The following is a 25558-nucleotide window of genomic DNA, read 5'->3' as shown; positions in this document are numbered from 1 at the left end:
TTAATGACATGATTGTAAATGAAGATCAGCACAGACAAAGGCTGCAGACAGCACACCTTGTTTGTTATCTTTATTTTATAAGTACACAAAGTTTTGTTGTTATTATGTCTGTATACAAAAAAGTAGACTCTTAACAGATTTGATTGATGTATTGCTCTTCTCTGTACGATCAAAACTGAAAGTGTAATTTAAGTTCTTTTTGGGGTTATCAGGAGAAAATGCCTCATAACGCATATACACGTTAATCAACTTCAGAGAGTTAAGCTCCCTCCTTGCTATCTAAGCCCCTTCAGAAATGAATCTGGCTTAAATGGCAAGGCATACACAGCAGTAGGTCAGGCTGTGGCTTTGTTACACACAATGGTGGTGCTTCAAGCATATCAGGCTGATCTGCTAAGAGACCTGGATGGAGGCAAGAGCCTTTCTCCTGATCAGGTAGCTGTGCCGCACCACGGACCTCTCTTCATGCTACCAAGCAGGCCACCTCCCCCATGGGCGGGACTATGGCGGCCATGGTGGCAGCGGAGAGACGTCTGTGGATGAACCTGGCAGACATCGGGAAGAAAGAAAAGGCTTTCTTTTCGATGCTCAGGTTTCGCCTTCTGAACTTATCGGTATTTCCATTGAGATGGTGATCGAGAAGTTCAGGGAGATGAAGGTGCGCTCTGCTGCTTTCAGATCCTTCGTTCCACGAAGGTCCAGGTCCGAGCCCGAACAACGTAGCAGGGCTCAAGCGGGGCTCTAGCGCAGAAGGGTAGGTGAGTATGTAACCTTCTCTGTATATACTTATGTATATTAAATTGCTGGTGGTTATGGGTCTACTGATAAACTCTGTGAGTTTCCTTTGAAGTGCTTAATTACAGTGTTTACTAAACACTCGCCAGCACCAGCCATCCGGCTTCATGTTCCGGTATTAGGTGGCTGAGATCACAGGCTTCTGTGGGAGCCTCCTTGATCATCAGGCCTGGCAAAGCACTGCAGGGAATTTCATGGATGTCCGGCCAGGTCACCCTGAGGGGTCTCCTGGCCACTTAGTGGTGCTGTCGCATCTAGCGGGAAGTGGAGGTGGCAGTTACAGAAGTCTTCTTGTATATGGTGATGCTCCCCTCACCCGAGGTTTGTAAAATTGAGCTTGCCTCTCCGGTGCGATTCAACGCCTCTGTGATGCTTAGGAACCTTTAGGTACACACGCTAAGCTTTGTGTACTTTCTCAAAAACCACATGGTGGTCAGTGTGCACGTGAACACTTTGCACACTTTCTAAAATCCACGTAAGTGATAAGTGTGCATGCAAGACTCTGCGCACTTTCTGAAATCCTGTACATTTACATTTACATTTACATGTATTCATTTAGCAGACGCTTTTATCCAAAGCGACTTACAAATGAGGACAGTGGAAGCAATCAAAAACAACAAAAAGTGCTATAACAAGTCTCAGTTAGGTTAACACAGTACACGTAGCATGGGCTTTTAAATAATATAATAAATAAAAAGAAAACAGATAGAATAAAAAAAATAATAGAGCAATCTAGTGTTATAGGACTTTACACACACACACACATACACAATTGCTGTACGATAAGGGTTACGTACTCCGCCTCATTCCGTTTCTTGAGATGATTAGACATTGGTTCCTTGGGCTCCATTCAGCCAGTGTGTACTTGTTTATACACTTCAAGCATTGCTTCCCTCAACATGAGGGGCTTTTGGGCGATTCTCGTGGTAGTTTAGCTGCACTCCCCTTCTTTCGCCCATGAGCACGCTACTCTGAGCTCGGAGTTCTCCTCTCATATGAGACTGAGTTCTCTGTTTTTTTTTTCCCAGAGCGCTCCAGTATTTATTTCCATTGATCAAGTTGATGACTCTCAATCATACTGTTTTGAGATGCAACATTCCATCTATGAGCTACTCTAGCAGAATGCCACGAGAGCCCTCCTTAGAACAGTATTTGAAAATCCATGCTATGGTAAGTGTGAAGTCTTTGCACACTTTCTGAAATCCACACTGTGGTAAGTTCACACACTAGTATTCTGCGTTCTTTCTAAAATCCTATATGGTGAGGGCTTTGCGCGGTTGCTTCGTGCCCTTTCTTGAGTTGGTAAAAGCCCTGTTCATCTTGGGCGCCGCTCCACCTATGTATCCTCGGAAACATATCTAAACAGCGTGTTGCTACTAGAGAACTGTTGAGACAGCTCTTTTAGCAAACTTATGCGTAAGCTAGCGGTAGCCCCTGTGTGACAGGCAAGACTTGGTAGAAAATGCTAGATTCTTAGTCGTATCCCTTTAAAGGAAACTTTCCTGATTCTAAGCCTTCAGCTCTACCCCGGGCAGAGGCCCTAACAATTAAGTTGGGTATGTAGCTTAAGACTTTGGCCGTAAGGGGTACTGTCATAGACAGCCGTCTAAACGTCCCTGGGGCAACTCCCGTGGAAATGGTAGATTTGGTACTTAGTGCTCACCATGATTCTGGCCTGCACTCCCCTCAGCATGGTGGCGTGGGTATACCATATAGTATTCCCCATAGTGACCCCTAGAGTACGCAGTTCAAAGTTCCCTTGAAAGGGAACGTCTCAGGTTACGAATGTTCCCTGTGTAGGGAATGAGACACTGCGTCCTCTAGCTCCCTGCCATGCTTCGGATGCAAGCTTCGGACGAAGAAGTGAATGACGTGTTCTCCCATTGCATGTTTATAGTTGCGCAGGTATTGACGTCAGAGGCTGTAGCTGGCCAACAAGTTGGTATTTTTTCAATGTATGCTTCAGACACGGATTATGACAAGGTGTTCCCCATAGTGACTCCTAGAGGACGCAGTGTCTCCTTCCCTACTCCGGGAACCATGGTTACATTTTTAACCTGAGATGTTTTGTTACCAAGTACAGTAATATTTTTTTTTTCTTTTTCTTTGGCAAATTAATTACCATTTGTATTTATTTTTTAATACAAATTCCATGGTTAAATTGTTTATGGTTTGTATAACAAAAAACTTGGTTAATTTGTGGTAACCATGGCATACCATACATTCATTTTCGTAAGGGTTGTGTTGTTGCCTACCCTAGCTCCCCTTTAAACTATTATATAATATGATTATTTTTCTGCATTGTCCTGGTTCTCCCAATGGCCACTCTGTGCCTGATTTCCACAGCCACACAGAACATGTAGAATTCATGTATTTTCTTTTTGCGGCTTAATATTCACAGACACTAGTCCATATCATGTTTTGATTCAAGTGTACTGACCTACTTTTGATTTATTCGTCCAAAATGTGGCATATTCCGTCAGAGTGAGGCTATAGGAATTCTGTTTTTATGACTGGATTCTATGAACCAGATTTCCACATCGCAGAAATTATAGGGCCTTATGTCTTGAAATCAATTACATCTGTATGCGGATGTGTGTAAATATTCAAATGTAATCCCCTTTGTAATCGTTAAAATTTTCATAAGTAACTGTAATTTAATTACACATTTTTTCTTAGTAACTGTAACTAATAACAGTTACATTTATTTTTTAATTAAATTACATAATACCTTTACATGTAACTAGTTACTCTCCAACACTGGAACTACACATGTTCTTTGTCATGCAGATCAAGGTGTAGGTAATTTTTATTTACCATATGCTGATCATTATCTTCTAATAACTTTCATCGTGGCGCTCGGCCTACGTAAAGCATCACATACAGTTGTCTCTTTAAAATCAATGTGGTGAACACACAGATGATCACACCACATTATAAGTATGTGCCTTTTTCATCTTTTATCATCTTATTTGCCTTTTTAGAGCATGTTGTGTAGTGCAGATGTTTAGTTTAGCTGGGAAGGTCCAGAGGTTGCCAGATATTTAGTTTAGCTGGGAAGGTCCAGAGGTTGCCAGATATATGTATATATGATTCCTTTAAGAGAGTAGGAGATTTGCATGCTTTATCAGCTGCCTTCTCTTGTTTAGAATTTACCCCGGAATGGTAGTACTAGGGTTTTGCACTGACATCGTTTGTCTTGTTTTTGTGTGTGTGTGTGTGTGTCAGCACATGGCCTTGTTTGTTTTCTTGGTCATGTGCTTCCTTAGCCCCTCCTCATTATTTCCTCTTTACCACAGCCTCTTGTTGGCCTTGTTTGTCTAATTGTGCCCACCCATCTCTCGTCTGTTTTCCTCCATATTTTTAGTGCCCCTTACCCTACTGTCTTTGCTGGATTGTGTTCATTCTCACCCCCTTCTGTCACAGTCTTTGTCTCTGTCTGTGGATGTGTTTTATGTCCTTGTTTTATCTTGTCCTTTTGTAGTTCCATGTTTTTGTCTAGTTCCTTGTTAAAGCAATCTGTTTGTTCTCGTTTTTTTTTTTTTTGCTTTTACATGTAATATTAATTTGCTCTATCCTGATCTTTGGTTTTGTATTTTGTTTGATATTCTTTTAAGTTAGTGTGTTGGTTAAGTTGATAATTATTTATTACTTGTTACTTTACTCTTTATTTGTTCATTATTTTATGTATCCCCTCACTGTTGGGAAATTATGTTCCTGTGGAGCTTTGTCCTGTCTTGTCTCTTTGTGTTAGAGTTCCTGTCCTGTTCCTGTGAATCTTGCCACTGGTTCTACCTGCCAGGCACTTGGTCTGCTTCAGAGTCGGCAGTCAACAAGTATCTGAGCTCTGCTCTATGGTGGCTTGTTTGGTTTTCAGTCAGGTCTCGCTGCCCCCTCTGCTGTTATAGTTTTCTGCCAGTTGATGTCTAAAGCTGTTCCAATGGCCTTCCCTAACTGTCTTTTACGGTTTACTGTGTTCCTATTGTAGTATTACTTATGCACTTCACAACCCTCTTGTATCTGTCTGTTCTGTCAATAAACTCTTATTACTCATACTGCAATTAGGTCCGCCTTCCAGATCCCACACATGTAGAGGTGATTCTATACCCTTGGCCAGGTTATGTCTCAAAGGTTCCATCCTCAGTCAACCATTTATTCATGTTTTCCCCTTCCCTATTTGACTCCATGCAGTGGGATATGCTTCATTGTCTTTGGGCCCCCAGGATTTATATTAATGACAAAGGGAGTCATGTTGTTAATTCGACGAGCTGTTAGTCTGTTGTTGTTCTCTCCAGATGTACTATTGTAATGCTCTCTTGGCGGGTCTCCCTGAATGTTCTATCAAGCCATTGCAACTGAACCAGAATGAAGCAGCGAAAGTTGTCTTCAATGAGCTCACATTACTCCTCTCCTCATCAGGTTACACTTGCTACCACTAGCCGCTCGCATCAGATTCAAGGTATTGATGCTTGCCTACAAGACGACCACTGGCACTGTAACAATATACCTAAACTCACTAGTTCAAACTTATGCGCCCTCCAGAAGCTTATGTTCTGCAAGTGAATGTCATCTTGTGGTGCCATCCCAAAGAGGTTCAAAATCACTCTCACAGACCTTTTCCTCGACTGTGCCCAGCTGGTGGAATGACCTTCCAATCTCAATTCAATTGAGTGTTTCGTCATTTTAAATAAAAACATCTAAAGGCACATATTTTTCACCAGCACTTGACCAACTAATACTATAAGTTACATTTTCTTTTCTATTCTTAGAAAAAAAACAAAAAAAAAAAAACAGCTATGTGTCTAGTCTAACTGAGCCTTGTCATGGGACTTGAATACTGTTGTTGTTCTCTCGTTGGTGTGATTGCTTCTATTGTTCTCATTTGTAAGTCGCTTTGGATAAAATTGTCTGCTAAATTATTAAATTTGTAAGTTTTAAATGTGTAAGTTGTGTGTTATACGGCACATTGGAGTAAAAACCACATGCTTTCATGTTTTTCTAGGTATCGTCACTCGCTGTCCCCTTGAGCTGAAATTGCGGAGGGTCAAAAAGGGACCATGGTCCGGGACTATTTCTTACTGTGGTCACAAAGAGACCTTTTATGACCCATTAATGGTGGATAACCTAGTTAGAAAAGGTCAGTAAAAACAAAAACCCTTATAAGAAAAGAAGAAATGGTGATTATATTATAAGGTGGCAAATTAACCAACATCATAAAATGTCAATGAGGAAGCAAATATTCCACTTGTGTCCAACAGGATTTTGCAAAATTACAAATTTGAAGGCTTGATTCCCTTTTTATTAATGAATATGAAATGGATTGGATATATGGAATTTAAATGAAAAGAATTTGAACAATTTAATTTTTAAATTATATTCTCTATTCAGCTGTGAATGCACACAGCCCTTGAGCCCAGAGGTGGATTTTTTAAGGTTCAAACTCACCAATCCCAAAATTATACTCCCATGTATGTTTGTTGAAAAACTTGCATGTGTATTCAACAGCTCAAAATGATCTTGCTGGAAATAAGGTTGGAATCAGTGATGAACTTGTTTCTTTGGAAATTTCATCTCCTGATGTTTGTGACCTCACTCTGATCGATCTACCTGGTATAACCCGTGTACCTGTGCAAGATCAGCCTGAAGATATTGGAGAACAGGTGAGTGTATGTGGTGTTTCCTCAAAGCAAAGATAGTGTACACAGTGTCTTCTCTGCATGATCAGTAGCTATCTCCTTATGTCCCACCTAGTGATATGCGAAATTTGATATATAACAAAATAATGAAAAATCCTTATATTTATTAAAGGTGCCACAATATACCAGTATTGGTGATATTTAAAAATTAGTAAACTTTTGTTTACATGCAATCACAAAAAGGTCAATATGTGTGTGAGGCAATTTTAATCTTGTTTCCAGACCAAATGTTGCAATTGGAAAAGTGCATAATTAATAAGCATAATTCACTTTTTTTCTTTTTTTTTTGGAGTAATTATGCAAGTGTGTCTTTTGCAGAGAATATGCTTCCAATGTAAACTGTGAAATGTGCAAGATTTTTCAAAAAAAAAAGAGTAAAAAAAAAAAAGGTAAAAAAAAAAAAAATTATAATTTAGTTGTAAACATAAGACAATAAGATGAATAATAATTCAGAACCAGTGCTATTATCGAGCACTAATTTCTTACATGTAATTTTTTTTATTTATACTCGACACTGAAGGGCAACCTTGGCACAAAGTCCACAAGCAAGACAAGGAGGAATAGAACTAATGACATTCAAGTAAATTCCTTTAGGCTGGTGATGGGTAAAATGCACAAATAAATGTTTTATCTGATGGTCCTGTTTAAGATTACTTACAACCGAACAGCAACGTATTTTATGGATGACCATTTCATGAACCTAGGAGAGGAGGTCATTCTGACTTTGCTACGACAATCTGGTGCTTTAGAACAGTTAATGTAAATATGTTTTGTTTTTAGTTTAAGTATTTACTATTGAATGTTCCAATGCAGTTTTGCGTGTCATGTTTGTGTGTGTGTGTGTGTGTGTGTGTGAGAGAGAGAAAGAAAGAGACAGGGTCACACTGTGGAGTCAGCTGTCTTAACCATCCGTGGCTTGTGTACTGCAAACACATACGAGCTTCATCACTGTGTCTGTCATGTGACTTTTTTCCCCTTCTCGGGCTTGAACTGATGGTAAAACTAAGGACATTATTAAGTTATTAACTTTAGATTTTGTGTGGCCGTGGTTATAACATACAGACAGACCACAGCAAAGGCAATCTTATGGTATTGATTGTGGTTTGGACTATTTGTCATGGAGTGACCTGAATGCCTGAGTTCAGGTTTCTTTACTGTGTACATAAATTAGGTGGAAAAAAAGTGATCCAGCATTTTTGGCATAATATGAAATGTTTTTAAAAGTTAGTTCTACATAAATAAAATTTTTTTTTTTCGTTTAGAAACACAGACATCAAGAATCAGTGTGAGCATCACAACAATGGTGACCATCAAAAAAGCATGTTGTAGCCAATAAAAACTCATTCATGGCTCCCATCATGCATCGCGGCATGAATAAATTATGAGCTGAACTGTCTTTTTAACTTTTTATTCTAACTATATTTTATTTTTGCTGTTTTTATGTGTTTTTTATTGTATCTTGTTTTGTGATGTTCAGAGTAGATCGGTTTATCTGAATATGCTGTTTGTCACCGTTGTTGAGATTCATACGCTGATTCTTGTTATCTGTGTGTGCCTATAATTAAAATTTTTTAATAAAAAAGAAAATCAGAATCGCTTGCAAGAGATGCCTAAAAATGTATAGAAAATACAAACTCTTTCATTGTGGAATCAAAGCTGTTACAATCAATGAAGACTCAAGACTCAATTAAGGTCAAGCAATGATTACATTAACACATAATCATCACCACCCAATGATTTTTGCTCTTGGCTTGACACACTTATTCGAAAATTAAAAAGTCACAAGTCAAGATCCCAAATAAAGCAAACACTGACCACTATAATGGTGACATACAAATTGTGATTTTGTCATTTGGTGATTCTGCTTGTTAACATCAGGTGTCTTCAATAAAGGTCAATCATAACTCAATTAACTTCTTAATTATCTCATTAACTTCAACTCTGCTTCAGTGTTACTTTTAACACTGCTTCAGTGTTTATATGTGTCCACACTCAGAGAGATAAATTAACACTGGGGATTTTGCAGTGTACACATACAAACATGAACAATGGAAACGCTGTACATACCAGATCCGTCGTAATAACCAGTCATGAACACATCCACAGCTGTAAATCCCGGTTTAGTTAGGAAGGTCCACTGAACGACATCTCAAGAAGCATGTTTAGTCCAACGAAGCAATAACGTTGTAAAATGGATCATAATTCCTTTGTTTACATTTCATTTCTTCAGTGACAGAATTGTTTGCATCCGTTATGGAATAACTCACGGTCGGAAACTGCGTCTTGGTAGTAAAAACACGGCATGGTTTTGTAGCATACAGTGTCACAAACAGAATGAGGTGATCCACCGGAAAAAAGAATGAATGAAAAATAGGCGGAAGATAGTTTATTTGAATTTTGGCGCTCCCTCGTGACGCGCTCTAACGCACCTGTCAGCTGATGGAGGCGGAACTTATAGCGATCGCCTTTTCCTTTGTTTGTTTTATTTTTCAACAGCTTTTATATATGTGAGAGTGTGTTTTATGTTGAATGTGAATGTATCTGCATGATTACCATCTTTTGAATGCAAATCTCATGATTTTCTGTAATTGGCAAACAAAGTTAAATCTTTTTTTATTATTTTTCTTATTATTCTTATTTTTCTTACTCCAATTATTATTATTGTATTTTTCTAGTGCTAAATCACTTATATGATGTCTAAGTTTCTGTCTAGTGTTTTATAATTGAAAAAAAAAACTATGCAGTGGTATGTTTACTGACTAAATAGTTTGTAGAAGCCTTCAATACTATTGGGAAATATATTCTTGTATATTTGGGGGGTGGGGGGTGTAGACACAGTCTCATAAAAATATTTGCAGGAGTCTCATTTTTCATGATATCCTTTTCAGATTTGAAATAGAGACTTTTTTTGAAATAGGCTTTCAACCCAATACTTTTCTAGATTGCTCCAGGACTCATTTCATGTATTTGTATATCAAATAAAAAAAATATTTAAGTGTGGTAAAAAAAAAATTCAAGGCACTTCAGTGTCTATAACTTTTAATATTTTTGAGCATTATCAAATCTGGTTGATAAAAAGTAATGCCCAAAGGGTCTTCTTTCCAAAGACACCAAAATTATGTTTGTAACACACTGAAGTAGGAAACTATTACAATTATAAGTTAGGTAGAGCACTTTCAGCTGTGAGTCCCATAATGGGGGGTGCTGGCTAACAGGTTAAGGGTCAAGATCCCAACTAAAGCAAACACTGACGACTATAATGGTGACAAGCAAATTGTGATTTTCTCAGTTGGTGAGTCTGCTTGTTAACATCAGGTGTCTTCAATAATGGTCAATCATAACTCAATTAACTTCTTAATTATCTCATTAACTTCTGCTTCAGTGTTACTTCTAACACTGCTTCAGTGTTTATATGGGTCCACACTCAGAGTGTTAAATTAACACTGGGGATTTTGCTGTGTACTGCTTACACAAATGTAGCAAATACAGTCTTTATAAGCTTTCCATTGAAAACAGCGATCTGTCGTCGATGCTTGAGGCTTAGATCTTTATAATGATACATAGATTGTCACGATTAAATTTGTCCCGTTTCATTTAATCTATTCATAAACACTGACACGTGCGAGTTGAAAGGCGTTTAGGACGAGGACGTCTTTGTGCTGGCTAAGAGGGAGAGAGGGCAAGTTTGCCTGTGTCTCTGTGTGAATGTAAGTGTCTTTGTGCTTGTATGTATGTGTGTGTGTGTGTGTGTGTGAGTGAGTGAGAGAGGGAGAGAGAGCATGTGTGCGTGTGTCTCTGTCTGAGTGTGTGTTTTTGTGTGTAAGTGTTTTTGTGTGTGTCTGTGTGAGTGTGTCTGTATGAGTGTAAGTGTCTTGTGTGTGTGTGTGTGTGTGTGTGTGTGTGAGTGAGTGAGTGAGAGAGGGTGAGAGAGCATGTGTGCGTGTGTCTCTGTCTGAGAGTGTGTTTGTGTGTGTGTGTGTGTGTGTGTGTGTGTGTGTGGTTGTGCAGGTGTGTGTGTGTGTGTGTGTGTGTGTGTGTGTGTGTGTGTGTGCACATTAGGTCTCACCTAGGGCTGGACGATTATGGCCTAAAATCAAAACCTCGATTAATTGAACATTTTACCTCGATTATGATTATTGAACGATTATTTTGTTTCAGTTTGGTTTTTTTTTGCCATGGTTTGTAAGGACAGATTGATTAAATGTTTTTTACACACCTTCAGAACAACCGAATAAAGCTCAGATTTTTTGTGTATGTATAGATAGATAATGTAGGAAAAGTCACAAAATTGTATTCCTCTGAGATGAAGGGAACCCTTTTTTTAACTTATGAAAAGTCATATTGACCTCAAGGACAGAGAAGTTCCCTATTATGGAAAGATGTTACATTTCCAACGAGTTCTTGTTATGTTCAGCCAATCACAATGCACTGGGTCAGTTGGCCAGTCAGAGCAGACTCCGCTTGTTGGAAGGAGGGATTTTGTAGAAAATGGCCATTTGAGAGAGCTGGGGCATAGAGGACCTACATTAATGTACAGTAATTGAAATTTTTTTTATTTTAAACATTAAAGCATGTCAACATATTCTGTTACACCAAATACACAAAATAATGATCTGATTAAACAACCCCACAAACAGCATCACCAGCTCCACTTATTAATAACCAGACTGACTTTATTTCTGTCAGACGTCTACAGAAGATCTTATTGAGAATGAACTAAGGTTTAGATGTTGATTTGTTGTTTCATTTGAAGTAACCATGTCCATTGGTGACCATAAAAAAAACCGTGCTGCAATGCATGCTGGGAGCCATGGATGAGTTTTGTACTACAATAGTACCCAGCATGCATTGCAGCATCTTTTTTTATGGTCACCATTGTTGAGGTTCATATTCTGATTAATGATGTCTGTGTGTGACTAATTGCTTTCATAGAAGAAAGATGTATAAGCACAAGATAATTGAAAAGTCCTTTTTGACTGATTATGACAGAACCACTGGCTCTTTGAATGTTTTTCATTGTAATCATCTGAACTAATTAGAGAACACCTATTTAGTCTGATTTTTTTGACTCTGAAAAACTCCATAATTGATGATTGTCATCAACAAAATGCTGTATAATAACCAATATCTGATAATATTCTCTATGATTTTGAGTTATAACCAACATGTCTCATTAACACATTGTTACAACAATCAGAGAAAAATAAACTGAGACAGAAGTCAAGGGTCAAGAGCCCAACTAAAGCAAACACTGATCTCTAACATGGTTACTTCAAATGAAACAATAAATCAACATCTAAACCTTAGTTCATTCTCAATAAGATCTTCTGTAGACGTCTGACAGAAATAAAGTCAGTTTGGTTATTAATAAGTGGAGCTGGTGATGCTGTTTGTGGGGTTGTTTAATCAGATCTTGAGAGATTTAATGCATTTTATTTCAGTTGATTTTATCTAAGGCTGTGTCTGAAGTCAGTTGTAGTAGCGTTTCTCTTTTCTTCAGTGATTCTGTTTGTTAACAGCAGCTGTTCATTACTAATTCACAGTTATCACTCAATTAAACACTTAATTACTTAATTGAAAAGTTTTTAAACGTACATGGTTTAAATCAAGGCAATCGGTTTACCCAAAGGTTTGAGTTAAGTTAACTTGTCGGGTTTTACAGTGAGGTTTGAGTGAGGCTGTGTCTGAAGTCAGTTGTAGTTCCTTTCTCTCTTTTCTTCAGTAATTCTGTTTGTTAACAGCAGGTGTTCATCACTAAAGCTCAATTATCACTTAATTAATCACTTAATTATTTAATTGCAATGTACATCTTCTTTCAGTGGACTCAACTGAATTAAGTTCAGAGTACTAGTTCAACTTAAACGGTTTAAGGCAATCAGTTTCCTCAAATGGTTTGAGTTAAAATAACTTGTCAGGTTTTTAAGGCTATCTCTTTACTCAAACCGTTTGAGTTAAGTTTACTTGTCGGGTTTTACAGTCAAGGCAATCGGTTTACTCAAACAGTTTGAGTTAAGTTAACTTGTCGGGTTTTACAGCGAACCTGAAGCTGAACATGCTCAAAAATGTGGGGGTGATAGTGGGCTGCAGGAGAAACCCCACTGCATCCCCCAACTCACCACCACAAATATCACTGTGGCTGCAGTAGAGTCATTTAGGTTCCTGGGCAAGACCATATCTCAGGACTTGAAGTGGGACACTCACATTGACTCCATTGTAAAAAGGCCCAGCAGAGGTTGTACTGCCTTCACCAGCTGAAAAAGTTGAATCTTCCACAAGCCCAAATGATACAGTTTTACTCAGCTGTTATTGAGTCGATTCTGTGCTTTTCTATAAGTCTCTGGTTTGGGTCAGCCAGCAAATCAGAGATAAAAAGACTGAAACAGACTGTCAGGGAGAGCTGAAGGGATAATTGGTGTGTACCTTCCTAATCTTCAGGATTTGTACAACTCCAGAGTGAAGAAACAGGCAGGTAATATCACAGACCCTTCTCTCCCAGGCCACAAACTGTTTGCACTTCTCCCCTCAGGCAGATGCTTCAGATATCTGTCCACAAGAACATCTAGGCATAAAACAGTTTCATAGTTTTATTGTGTCACCTGCCAAATGATGTCATAACCCCTCGATTTCGATCACTACCAGTCAAAATGGTTTTGTTTTGTTGAAAACATGGAAAAACCAAAGCCACTTTAATATGTAATGCACTTTATTAGAGAGGTGACAACCGTGCAGAGTTGCATTGCAACAGAACTTTCAAATGTATCTAGTATGATAAAACAAAGTTTTTCTCACATACACACGACTGGAAGGAGCAGAAGCAGTCGACTGTGGCATAGTAAAAAGTCTGCTGCTTTCAAACCATGTGTCGCGATCGTTCAGCGGCCTCATTTCGCTTTGACGGCTTTCAGCCTCACCCTGCTTCATTCTACAATGTTAATAAATCATTAGCTCATACATGAACATGATTTCTGCATGAGTCCTTTCGGATTGCGTCAGCTGTGGGGATAAAGACAACAACTCCCATGATTCCACACTAGACACATGGTGTCATCTAACTAAGCTTTTGTTTTGAATATGCTCCCTCTTGTGGTGAAAACATACATATTGTGCCTTTAAAGTTAAACTTTAAAACAAACAAAAAAACATATTTTTGACTTATTTCCTTTTTGACACATCACACTCAATTTCAGATCAATGGAGATCTGAGATTAACATTTGATTTTAGTGTTTTATGTAATCTATTTGTAGCTGACTGGTGTAATTTAAAGTCAACATGAACTCAGAATTGGGTATATTTAATCAGTGTCTTAATTCTGGGTTATCTGGCCCCATACTGATGTAATACCCACTTTTCCCTAATATTTTTCCTGATTATCAATTTTATCATGGATATTATGGAAGTATAATGGGTTCAATGTTATTTCATACTGACCTGAAGATTCTCTCCTCCCTAATCAGTGAATATGCCATTTTTTTTTCTTTTTTTTAGATCAAAATCTTGATACAGAAATACATTTCCAAAAGTGAAACCATCATTTTAGTTGTGGTGCCCTGCAATGTTGACATAGCAACAACAGAAGCACTAAGAATGGCACAACATGCAGACCCTGAGGGATACAGAACACTTGGTTTGATAACCTATTGTATTTCTATAACATTTTTTCTCACTTTATCTTTATGAATCTCGCTATTCTAACCAATTATTATTATTATTATTTTTTTATGTGTGGGTTAGCAATTCTCACAAAACCAGATCTCATTGACAAAGGAGCTGAGATTGATGTTTTGAACATTGTCCAGGGCAGAGTTGTTCCTCTCAGTAAGGGTTACATTATTGTGCGATGTCGTGGTCAGAGTGACATTAATAACAAAATTCCTCTTGATGAAGCCATAGACATAGAAATGGAATTCTTTAGAAACCACCGATATTTCAGGTAAACAATTATTGACTTAAATTACTTTTCATATTGATGAATGGTTTTATTTCAAATAAGTAAAATAATATATTTTTAGCGTTTTTCTTTCTTGACAGCTCTCTTCTGGATGATAATAAAGCATCTATTCAGTGCCTGACAAATAAATTGACCACAGAACTGGTTGATCATATCAAGGCAAGCACTAAATTATGACAGGCATTCTTTTAAACCTTATGTTGATTTTTTTAAAGTAAATTAACAAAGTTATAAATACTAAAAAAAAAATTAATATATATATTTATATATATATTTATAGATATAGATATATAATATGGTGCAATTAACCAGCTGATTTATCCAAATATATTTTCTTATTGACACAGAAATCACTACCACACTTAACTGAGCAGATAAATGCTAGAATACTTGGTGTGCGAGAAGAACTTAAAAAGTACGCTCAGGGTCCACCTCTGGAAGAAGAAAAGATGGGACCTTTTTTCAGTGAGGTAAGAGCCCTGAGAATAAAGTAAATTACAACTATCTATCCTTACTGTTATGGCATTTTATTTATATTTTTTTATTAATTGGTTAATTGGTTGACTGATTCATTGAGATTGTTTTCTTATATAGATAATAATAAGGTTCAACGATCAAATCGATGAACTGAGTAGAACAGGACATTCAAAAGACAGAAATATTTATGCACTTCTACATCCTGTGTTCAATAAATGGGACATCCACTTGAAAGAAACTGAAAAATTATGTAAGTCAAGATATGTTAAAACGTCTCAGGTTAGGAATGTAACCATGGTTCCCTGAGTAGGGAACGAGACTCTGCGTTCTCTAGGGGGTGCTATGGGGAACACCTTGTCGTGATCTGTGTCTGAAGCATATCTTGAAAAAACACCAACTTGTTGGGCGACAAGTTCCCATTGAAGTTCCCTTGAAAGGAAAGTCTCAAGTTACGAATGTTACCATGGTTCCCTGAGTAGGGAACAAGACACTGCATCCTCTAGCTCCCTGCCATGCTTCGGACAAAGAAGTGAATAACGTGATCTCCCTGTGCCTGTTTATAGTCGTGCTGGTAATGACGTCAGAGGCTGTAGCCAGCCAACAATTTGGTGTTTTTTTCAATGTATGCTTCAGACACGGGTCATGAGGAGGTTTTCCCCATAGCGCCCCCCAGAGGACGCAGTTTGAGGTTCCCTTGAAAGGGAACCACTGGTTACTTTTTAGGACTGGACCCAAATCCCTAAACCTGATTTTCTGTTATCTTTATCACAAATTTAGTCAATACAAAAATTACAGAAATTATCGAAAAGTATAATGAGATGCATCGTGGGAGAGAATTGCTGACATTTAGTGAGTACATAAACTTTGAACATGTCATCAAAGACCATGTGGCAGCCCTTCAAAAGCCAGCTATGGAAACAATGAAAGATGTACGAGGTAAAGTCTGTATTTTTCTTAATGTACAATTAAAGTTTTTTGGCAATAAAGATTTTTTAAACACTTCAGAGTAACTCAGAAGTACTCTAGGCCCACTCTTTTGTATGGTGCATATTGTTTTACATTTCAAAACAATCTACAGCCCACATAAAACAATGAGATATTTTTTACCTAATTCTAAAAACAAGCATTTGTCATCTTCTAAGTGTAAATGATCAGATAAATATATATTCTTGTCCTTTTTCTCTCTTTCCATTTTCAGAGATTGTTAAAAATAAATTCAGGGAAGTATGCAATTTATGTTTTGTTCAGTACCCGTTACTGCAGCACAATGTCTCTGTAAGTAAAACGTTTACATTATTATTATTATTATTATTATTATTATTATTATTATTATTATTATTATTATATTTGATGTATTATGTTGTACTCCTCAGAAAAAGATTGATGAGATTCAGTCAAAACAAGAGGCTAAAGTGGAGAAAAGAATCGAGGAGTTTATTGCTATGGAGCATCTGGTTTTCACCCAGGACAAGGTATTGCAAAAGAAACTTGATGAATCTGAGATCCATCAGAAGACTGGGCTAGAACGTTATGAGAACCTCCATGAAGAAGACATGGTTTTAAATTCCAAAGGCTGTGGGTTGTTGGACACGAGGAATCTAGTACCAGAAAAACTGGCTCTTTATTATGAGGTGGGTGACAGCTCATGCATGCAATGAAACGCACGCACGCATGCAGAGAGAGCAGTGTTCATCATTTATGCTGCGGCGCTCGGGAGCAGTTGGGGGTTCAATGCCTTGCTCAAGGGCTCCTCAGTCGTGGTATTGCCAGCCCAGGTTTCGAACCCACAAACCTAGGGTTAGGAGTCAAACGCTCTAACCACTAGGTCACAACTTTATATTATTTAAATAGTCTAAATAAATAAAAGACCATGTCAATGTCAATGTCACCTTTATTTATATAGCGCTTTAAACAAAATACATTGCGTCAAAGCAACTGAACAACATTCATTAGGAAAACAGTGTCAATAATGCAAAAATGATAGTTAAAGGCAGTTCATCATTGGATTCAGTTATGTCATCTCTGTTCAGTTAAATAGTGTCTGTGCATTTATTTGCAATCAAGTCAACGATACCGCTGTAGATGAAGTGTCCCCAACTAAGCAAGCCAGAGGCGACAGCGGCAAGGAACCGAAACTCCATCGGTGACAGAATGGAGAAAAAAACCTTGGGAGAAACCAGGCTCAGTTGGGGGGCCAGTTCTCCTCTGACCAGACGAAACCAGTAGTTCAATTCCAGGCTGCAGCAAAGTCAGATTGTGCAGAAGAATCATCTGTTTCCTGTGGTCTTGTCCTGGTGCTCCTCTGAGACAAGGTCTTTACAGGGGATCTGTATCTGGGGCTCTAGTTGTCCTGGTCTCCGCTGTCTTTCAGGGATGTAGAGGTCCTTTCTAGGTGCTGATCCACCATCTGGTCTGGATACGTACTGGATCCGGGTGACTGCAGTGTCCCTCTGATCTGGACACAGACTGGATCTGGTGGCCACGGTGACCTTGGAACAAGAGAGAAACAGACAAATATTAGCGTAGATGCCATTCTTCTAATGATGTAGCAAGTACATAGGTTGTTATGGGAAGTGTTTCCGGTTCCGGTTTACCTAATTAATGCAGCCTAGAAATCCTTTAACAGACTTGGATAATAAAAGCATATTAGTATGTTATGTGTATGCCAGGTTAAAGAGATGGGTCTTTAATCTAGATTTAAACTGCAAGAGTGTGTCTGCCTCCCGAACAATGTTAGGTAGGTTATTCCAGAGTTTGGGCGCCAAATAGGAAAAGGATCTGCCGCCTGCAGTTGATTTTGATATTCTAGGTATTATCAAATTGCCTGAGTTTTGAGAACGTAGCGGACGTAGAGGATTATAATGTAAAAGGAGCTCATTCAAATACTGAGGTGCTAAACCATTCAGGGCTTTATAAGTAATAAGCAATATTTTAAAATCTATGCGATGCTTGATAGGGAGCCAGTGCAGTGTTGACCGGACCAGGCTAATATGGTCATACTTCCTAGTTCTAGTAAGAACTCTTGCTGCTGCATTTTGGACTAGCTGTAGTTTGTTTACTAAGCGTGCAGAACAACCACCCAATAAAGCATTACAATAATCTAACCTTGAGGTCATAAATGCATGGATTAACATTTCTGCATTTGACATTGAGAGCATAGGCCGTAATTTAGATATATTTTTGAGATGGAAAAATGCAGTTTTACAAATGCTAGAAATGTGGCTTTCTAAGGAAAGATTGCGATCAAGTAGCACACCTAGGTTCCTAACTGATGACGAAGAATTGACAGAGCAACCATCAAGTCTTAGACAGTGTTCTAGGTTATTACAAGCAGAGTTTTTAGGTCCTATAATTAACACCTCTGTTTTTTCAGAATTTAGCAGTAAGAAATTACTCGTCATCCAGTTTTTTATATCGACTATGCAATCCATTAGTTTTTCAAATTGGTGTGTTTCACCGGGCTGCGAAGAAATATAGAGCTGAGTATCATCAGCATAACAGTGAAAGCTAACACCATGTTTCCTGATGATATCTCCCAAGGGTAACATATAAAGCGTGAAGAGTAGCGGCCCTAGTACTGAGCCTTGAGGTACTCCATACTGCACTTGTGATCGATAGGATACATCTTCATTCACTGCTACGAACTGATGGCGGTCATATAAGTACGATTTAAACCATGCTAATGCACTTCCACTGATGCCAACAAAGTATTCAAGTCTATGCAAAAGAATGTTGTGGTCAATTGTATCAAACGCAGCACTAAGATCCAATAAAACTAATAGAGAGATACACCCACGATCAGATGATAAGAGCAGATCATTTGTAACTCTAAGAAGAGCAGTCTCAGTACTATGATACGGTCTAAATCCTGACTGGAAATCCTCACATATACCATTTTTCTCTAAGAAGGAATATAATTGTGTGGATACCACCTTTTCTAGTATCTTGGACAGAAAAGGGAGATTCGAGATTGGTCTATAATTAACTAGTTCTTTGGGGTCAAGTTGTGGTTTTTTGATGAGAGGCTTAATAACAGCCAGTTTGAAGGTTTTGGGGACATGTCCTAATGACAATGAGGAATTAATAATAGTCAGAAGAGGATCTATGACTTCTGGAAGCACCTCTTTCAGGAGCTTAGATGGTATAGGGTCTAACATACATGTTGTTGGTTTAGATGATTTAACAAGTTTATACAATTCTTCCTCTCCTATAGTAGAGAATGAGTGGAACTGTTCCTCAGGGGGTCTATAGTACACTGTCTGATGTGATACTGTAGCTGACGGCTGAATGGTTGCAATTTTATCTCTAATATTATCGATTTTAGAAGTAAAGTAGTTCATAAAGTCATTACTGCTGTGGTGTTGGGAAATGTCAACACTTGTTGAGGCTTTATTTTGCGTTAATTTAGCAACTGTATTGAATAAATACCTGGGGTTATGTTTGTTTTCTTCTAAAAGAGAAGAAAAGTAATCGGATCTAGCAGTTTTTAATGCTTTTCTGTAGGATATGTTACTTTCCCGCCAAGCAATACGAAATACCTCTAGTTTTGTTTTCCTCCAGCTGCGCTCCATTTTTCGGGCTGCTCTCTTTAGGGTGCGAGTATGCTCATTATACCATGGTGTCAAACTGTTTTCCTTAACCTTCCTTAAGCGTAAAGGAGCAACTTTATTTAAAGTGCTAGAAAAGAGAGAGTCCATAGTTTCTGTTACATCATTAAGTTGTTCTGAGGTTTTGGATATGCTAAGGAATTTGGTTACATCAGGAAGATAACTTAAAAAGCAGTCTTTTGTGTTAGAAGTGATGGTTCTTCCATACTTGTAACAAGAAGTAGAATTTAGAATTTTGGCTATATGAATTTTGCAAAGAACTAAATAATGATCTGAGATATCATCACTTGGCTGAATAATTTCAACACCATCAACATCAATTCCATGTGACAGTATTAAATCTAGAGTATGATTTCGACAATGAGTAGGTCCTGAAACGTGTTGTCTAACACCAATAGAGTTCAGAATGTCTATAAATGCTGATCCCAATGCATCGTTTTCATTATCAACATGGATATTAAAATCACCAACTATTAAAACTTTATCTGCAGCCAGAACTAACTCGGATGTAAAATCACCAAACTCTTTAATAAAGTCTGTATGGTGCCCTGGTGGCCTGTATACAGTAGCCAGTACAAACATAACAGGGGATTTATCATTAACATTTGTTTCTCTGGATAATGTTATATGAAGTACCATTACTTCAAACGAGTTATACTTGAAGCCTGCCCTCTGAGAAATCCTGAAAACGTTGTTATAAATTGAAGCAACACCTCCACCTTTGCCTTTTAGACGTGGCTCATGTTTATAACAGTAATCTTGGGGGGTGGACTCATTTAAAATAATGTAAACATCAGGTTTTAGCCAGGTTTCTGTCAAACAGAGTATATCTATATTATGATCAGTGATCATATTATTTACAAAAAGTGTTTTCGTAGAAATGGATCTGATATTCAATAAGCCAAGCTTTATCATTTGTTTATCCATATTGCTTCTGTTTTTTATTTGTTGAACCTCAATTAAATTGTTAATCTTAACTTGGTTTGGACGTATTACACGGGTCAAATAACTTTTTTTATTATCGAAAGTTTGTGTCCAAAGCATACTTGCCAACCTTGAGACCTCAGAATTAGGGAGATATTAAAAAGGACCCGGGGGGGGGGGGGGGGGGGGTGTTGTGTGTGGTGTCATATATATCACATACACAAACGATGTGTTGCCATATATAACATCACATACACAAACGCAAAGAAAAATGTAATTCATTTATTTGACAAATTCAATTCCTTAAGGCCTCTCCTCAGGAGGTTAGGCCCTAATTTGTTAGCTACTGTAAATGAAGAGATATGAAATAGCTAGATCTTATCAATAAACATTTATTAATTCATAGCCTAATGCAACAATTACATAAGTAAACTCTCAAAACATTATAATTATGACATTTCATTTTTAAATTTTCATGTAACAGTCTAAAGCTAAATAAATAGCTGTTCTTGCCTTTCATTTCAGACGTCTGTTTCTAGGGGCCGTTCACATATCGCATCTTTTTCGCGCTCAAGGTCGTTATTTCAACCGTAGGTGCGCGGCCGCGGTGAGCACGCTCATAATGGAAGCAACGTGGTGCGCTACTTTTTCCAGGCGGGTTTTTCCTTCTCATCTCCAGAAATATATCTAGTAGTAAAGCTAATGCGAGCCGAGGTGAGGCTAGAAATCAATTAATCCTTTGCTGATACTTCTTCGTCGTCATCATGGAGAGCGCAGTTTGGTTGCATAGCAACGACAGACGCCATGGGAGCGCAAGCGTTTGGTCTAAAACGGCACCCAGTGACGGATGGTGTAGCAATATTGTTGTCCGGGTGGAAATCGGGAGAAATTCGGGAGAAAGGTCGTTCCGGGAGATTTTCGGGAGGGGCTTTGAAATTCGGGAGTCTCCCGGAAAATTAGGGAGGGTTGGCATGTATGGTCCAAAGCACAAGGACATACCAAGTCTTGTATATCAACTTCTTTAATCAATGGATTTTAGACTGAACTCAACACATGGTACATAATGTATGTTAAATAAAGCCAGTGTTAATCATACCTTAATATGTTAGCATTCTTGTGGCATGAAGTCACATGTATTTAACATTTTTGTTTGTTTTTAAAGGAACTATTATGTGAAAATTACTATATTGCGTATTTAAACATCAACCTAATGCACTGGGCAAAGTTACGTCCAGTGGACGTCTTTTTATGTCTTTGCAGACGTTGAAACGACGTCCACTGAGGAGACAGAATGTTTTTATGACGTCTTTTTTTTTTATGTTTTTTATGTCTTCTATACGTCCGATATAGAAGTTCCCAGATCCTCCTTACAAGGTTCTGTGACTTTATTCTCTCTGTGCTCTGTGAAGTGTTTCATCCTGTCAAAGAGTTACTCAACCTTGAGCCAATAGCCTTCGAGTATGAGATGTGACAGAGCATGTGATTTGTTGAATGTAGTGAACTAATACGCCCTTCACTGAACGAGTTCGAGAGATCTTCTCTGAACTGGTACACATGTCGTTCGTGAACGAGTTGAAGGATTTAGTACATCTCGTTCGTGAATTAAATGACTGAACTGGCACACATGTCATTCGTGAACGAGTTGAATGAATGGATACATGTCATTCGTGAATGAAATGAACTGGTACATAGCTTACCTCATTCGTGAACGAAATGAATGAGAGTAAACCGGGTCAGTCTGCCCATTTAGCATGTACATCTCGCAAAATGCAAAGCACAGTTATTTATGAATGTGAATATATAATATACAAACTGTCTAACCAAACAATTAAAATGCTAACTAGGCAAGAAAACCTTGCGCTTTGTTCATCTGAACAACTTAATTAGACTTTATACATTGAATGGGATTATGCACACATTTTAATAATACCAGAGCAGTTTTTGTAACAAGTGAATACGTTCGTTGACTTAAGACATGACACATAATACACTCTTTTTGGCCACCTGCTGGCATATTTTGTGTAATATGAACAAATGATTACTGAACGAATCAGTGAACGATTCTGAATGAATCATTTTGGTGAACGAACTGAAAATGAACGAATCTCTTGAAAGAATCATAATTTCCACCACTAATAAACACTGAAGCAGAGTTGAAGTTAATGAGATAATTAAGTTAATTGAGTTATGATTGACCATTATTGAAGACACCTGATGTTAACAAGCAGAATCAACAACAAAGAAAATCACAATTTATGTGTCACCATTATAGTGGTCAGTGTTTGCTTTAGTTGGGATCTTGGCTTTTGACTTTTTAATTTTCTAATTAGTGTATCAAGCCAAGAGCAAAAATCAATTTGGGTGTTGATGATTATTTTTAAGGAGTTTTAATTTTAGGCACAAACAGATAACAAGAATCAGTTTTTTAATCTAAACAACGGTGACAAACAGCATATTCAGATAAATAGATCTACTCTGAACATCACAAAACTAGATTTGATTTGATTATTTTCCGTGAACCAGTTCTCTCGGATGGTTCGATTAAATAAACCGGTTGAAAAAAATGGTTCAGCAGTTCTTTTACGCTCCACGTAATGACGTCACGTCTATCAAACATTCAGATATGTAAAGTCAGTATTCATAAATTTAGTCAGTTAAAAACCTCATAATCATGAAAAGTTTACAATTGAGTTGTGCAACAACGCACCCGAATACAGTAACAACAATAATGTGCATACGAGGATTTAAGTCTTGAAGATATAAAGTAAATAAATTAGGTGTCATCAGCGCAGAAACCATGATCCACTTACTATACATAATCAATTGCGATGTATTTCAATCAATCAATTCTGATCGTCATTTCCAAAAGGCAAATATTCCCCTTCAGAGTCAGAATCGGCGAACAACATTTGCAACACATCCTCACGGTATAACTTTGTATTAGCCATCTGGCGATTTTCTCTCATAAATCTCACCATTTACACTCATGCTATGAAATTAATTGCTTCTGCATCAATGACATGAGAGCTCACTTGCTCTGCTATTTCCTCGAAAACTTTGAACAGAAACAATGCATAATGTTGTTCTAGAATCAAAGTACTACATGTCTGCCATCTAGTGGAAGGGAATACAAATGAGATATTACACCATATAAGGAACTACAGTCTATTTTATTAAGGATGACGTCTTGTCGCAATTTTGCGACTTTGGCGCTTAGAGGTGCTTATTGGAGACGTGAACCATTTCAAACGATTCAGTTCGATTAGGTGAACTGGTTCAACCGGTTCACTAAGAAGAACCGGTTAAATTGAATGTTTTGTTCATGAATCGGACATCACTAGTTTTTATTGGCTACAACATGCTTTTTTGATGGTCACCGTTGTTGTGATGCTCACACTGATTCTTGATCTCTGTGTGTCTAAACTAAATATTTTATTCTTTTTGTAGAACTAACTTTTAAAAACCTGTCATATTATGGCAAAAAATGCTGGATCACTTTTTTTTCCACCTCATTTATGTACACTGTAAAGAAACCTGAACTCAGGCATTCAGGTCACTCCATGACAAATAGTCCAAACCACAATGAATACCATAACATTGCCTTTACTGTGGTCTGTCTATTATAACTCAGTTACCACAGCCACACAAAATCTAAAGTTAATAATTGAAGGGTCAAGATCCCAACTAAAGCAAACACTGACCACTATGATGGTGACACACAAATTGTGATTTTCTCAGTTGGTGATTCTGCTTCTTAACATCAGGTGTCTTAAATAGTGGTCAATCATAACTCAAATAATTTCTTAATTATCTCATTAACTTCAACTCTGCTTCAGTGTTACTTTTAACACTGCTTCAGTGTTTATATGTGTCCACACTCAGAGTGTTAAATTAACACTGGGGATTTAGCTGTGTGGCGCCTCTAAGCGCTAAGATCAATCATTATCAGGAAACCTGGCCCAGAACTTTACACACAGGCAAACACGGCATGTGTAACGCAGGAAAGCGCGTTCCTATAGTCTAGTAAAGTAGTGTAGTTACCAGTATTATTAGTGTAATGCGTTACTTTACTTCGTTACCCTAAAAAGTTATATTGTTACTGTAATCTGTTACTTTGTAACTCGTTACCCCCAACACTGCCAAAGGGTTACTCAAACAACTTTATTTTTCAAGTGAATGTTATTTTTTTATTAATGTCCTGTCTCCTTATAGATCATCTATCAACGCCTGACAGACTATGTGCCCATGCTGCTAATCCTCTTCATGCTGAAGAATGCAGCTAAGACATTGCAACATCAAATGCTGGAAATGAGGAACAGAGCAGATGTGGCCAAGCTGCTGAAAGAAGACTCAGAGCAAGGGCGCAGGAGAGCTGATCTAAATAAGCGTCTGGAACGTCTTACGGAAGCTCAAGAACTAATAAACAACAGATGCTGACAAATCTTTATAAAGTTGTGGATATGCCTAAATTAAGCATATCCACTGGGCAAAGTGACGTCCAGTGGAGGAGCCAGAATGAAAGTTTTAATGACGTCTTTTGTTATGTGTTCTGTACGTCTGATTTAGACGTTCACAGAACCTCCTTACAAGATTAAAAACTAATTCAAAAGTGGTCAGTGGACATATTTTCATCATCAATTAGGGGCCGTTTACACCTGGCCACTTCATGCGTTTCTCTGATCGGATAGCTATCCGATCATGAAAAGACCAGGTGTAAATGCCCTCCGAAACGCATTTGAGACGGATTTGAATCCGATCGCTCAAACCACTTCAGGAGGTGGTCTGGGCCGCATTCCAGACAAAACTAGACAAGTGTAAATGCATCTGGTTGTTAAAACCACATATGTAAATTGTACTCCTCCCCAAAATGCTAAAAAAATAAACGTGTGAGGGTGTGTTATAGGCTATATGTAATGTTATAGCTAGATATGACGACGCTACTGGAACACGCACCACCAGATGAGAAGCTGAGCATATATTCATTAAACCAACGTGCAAACTATCGCAAATCAAAGTGAAAGTAAGTCGCGAACGCTTAACACACAATCATCATCATTAATAGTAGAGAAACGAAATGATCTTACCAGTGCTGTTGCCGCTCTCTCTTATT

At 37.9% G+C, this 25558-nt stretch overlaps 1 protein-coding gene across 1 annotated transcript in view; it reads left to right on the top strand.

Annotated features, from left to right (window-relative positions):
- The window catches only part of mxf (myxovirus (influenza virus) resistance F), a 33517-nt gene extending 8589 nt beyond the window's left edge, over positions 1–24928 (top strand). Inside the window, exons 4-14 of the mRNA XM_059533598.1 lie at positions 5798–5932; positions 6301–6455; positions 13978–14116; positions 14224–14422; positions 14521–14599; positions 14788–14910; positions 15035–15167; positions 15695–15853; positions 16116–16192; positions 16291–16548; positions 24661–24928. Of these exons, the coding sequence (XP_059389581.1) occupies positions 5798–5932; positions 6301–6455; positions 13978–14116; positions 14224–14422; positions 14521–14599; positions 14788–14910; positions 15035–15167; positions 15695–15853; positions 16116–16192; positions 16291–16548; positions 24661–24885 (1682 nt within the window). The 3' untranslated portion in view covers positions 24886–24928. The remainder of the gene's footprint in view (positions 1–5797; positions 5933–6300; positions 6456–13977; positions 14117–14223; positions 14423–14520; positions 14600–14787; positions 14911–15034; positions 15168–15694; positions 15854–16115; positions 16193–16290; positions 16549–24660) is intronic.
- The last annotated feature ends 630 nt before the right edge of the window (positions 24929–25558 follow it).

Source organism: Carassius carassius, chromosome 41, assembly GCF_963082965.1.
Source record: "Carassius carassius chromosome 41, fCarCar2.1, whole genome shotgun sequence".
Lineage (NCBI taxonomy): Eukaryota > Metazoa > Chordata > Actinopteri > Cypriniformes > Cyprinidae > Carassius > Carassius carassius.
The sequence above is the reverse complement of the archived record's forward strand: the minus strand, read 5'-3'. Positions and strand labels throughout refer to the sequence as shown.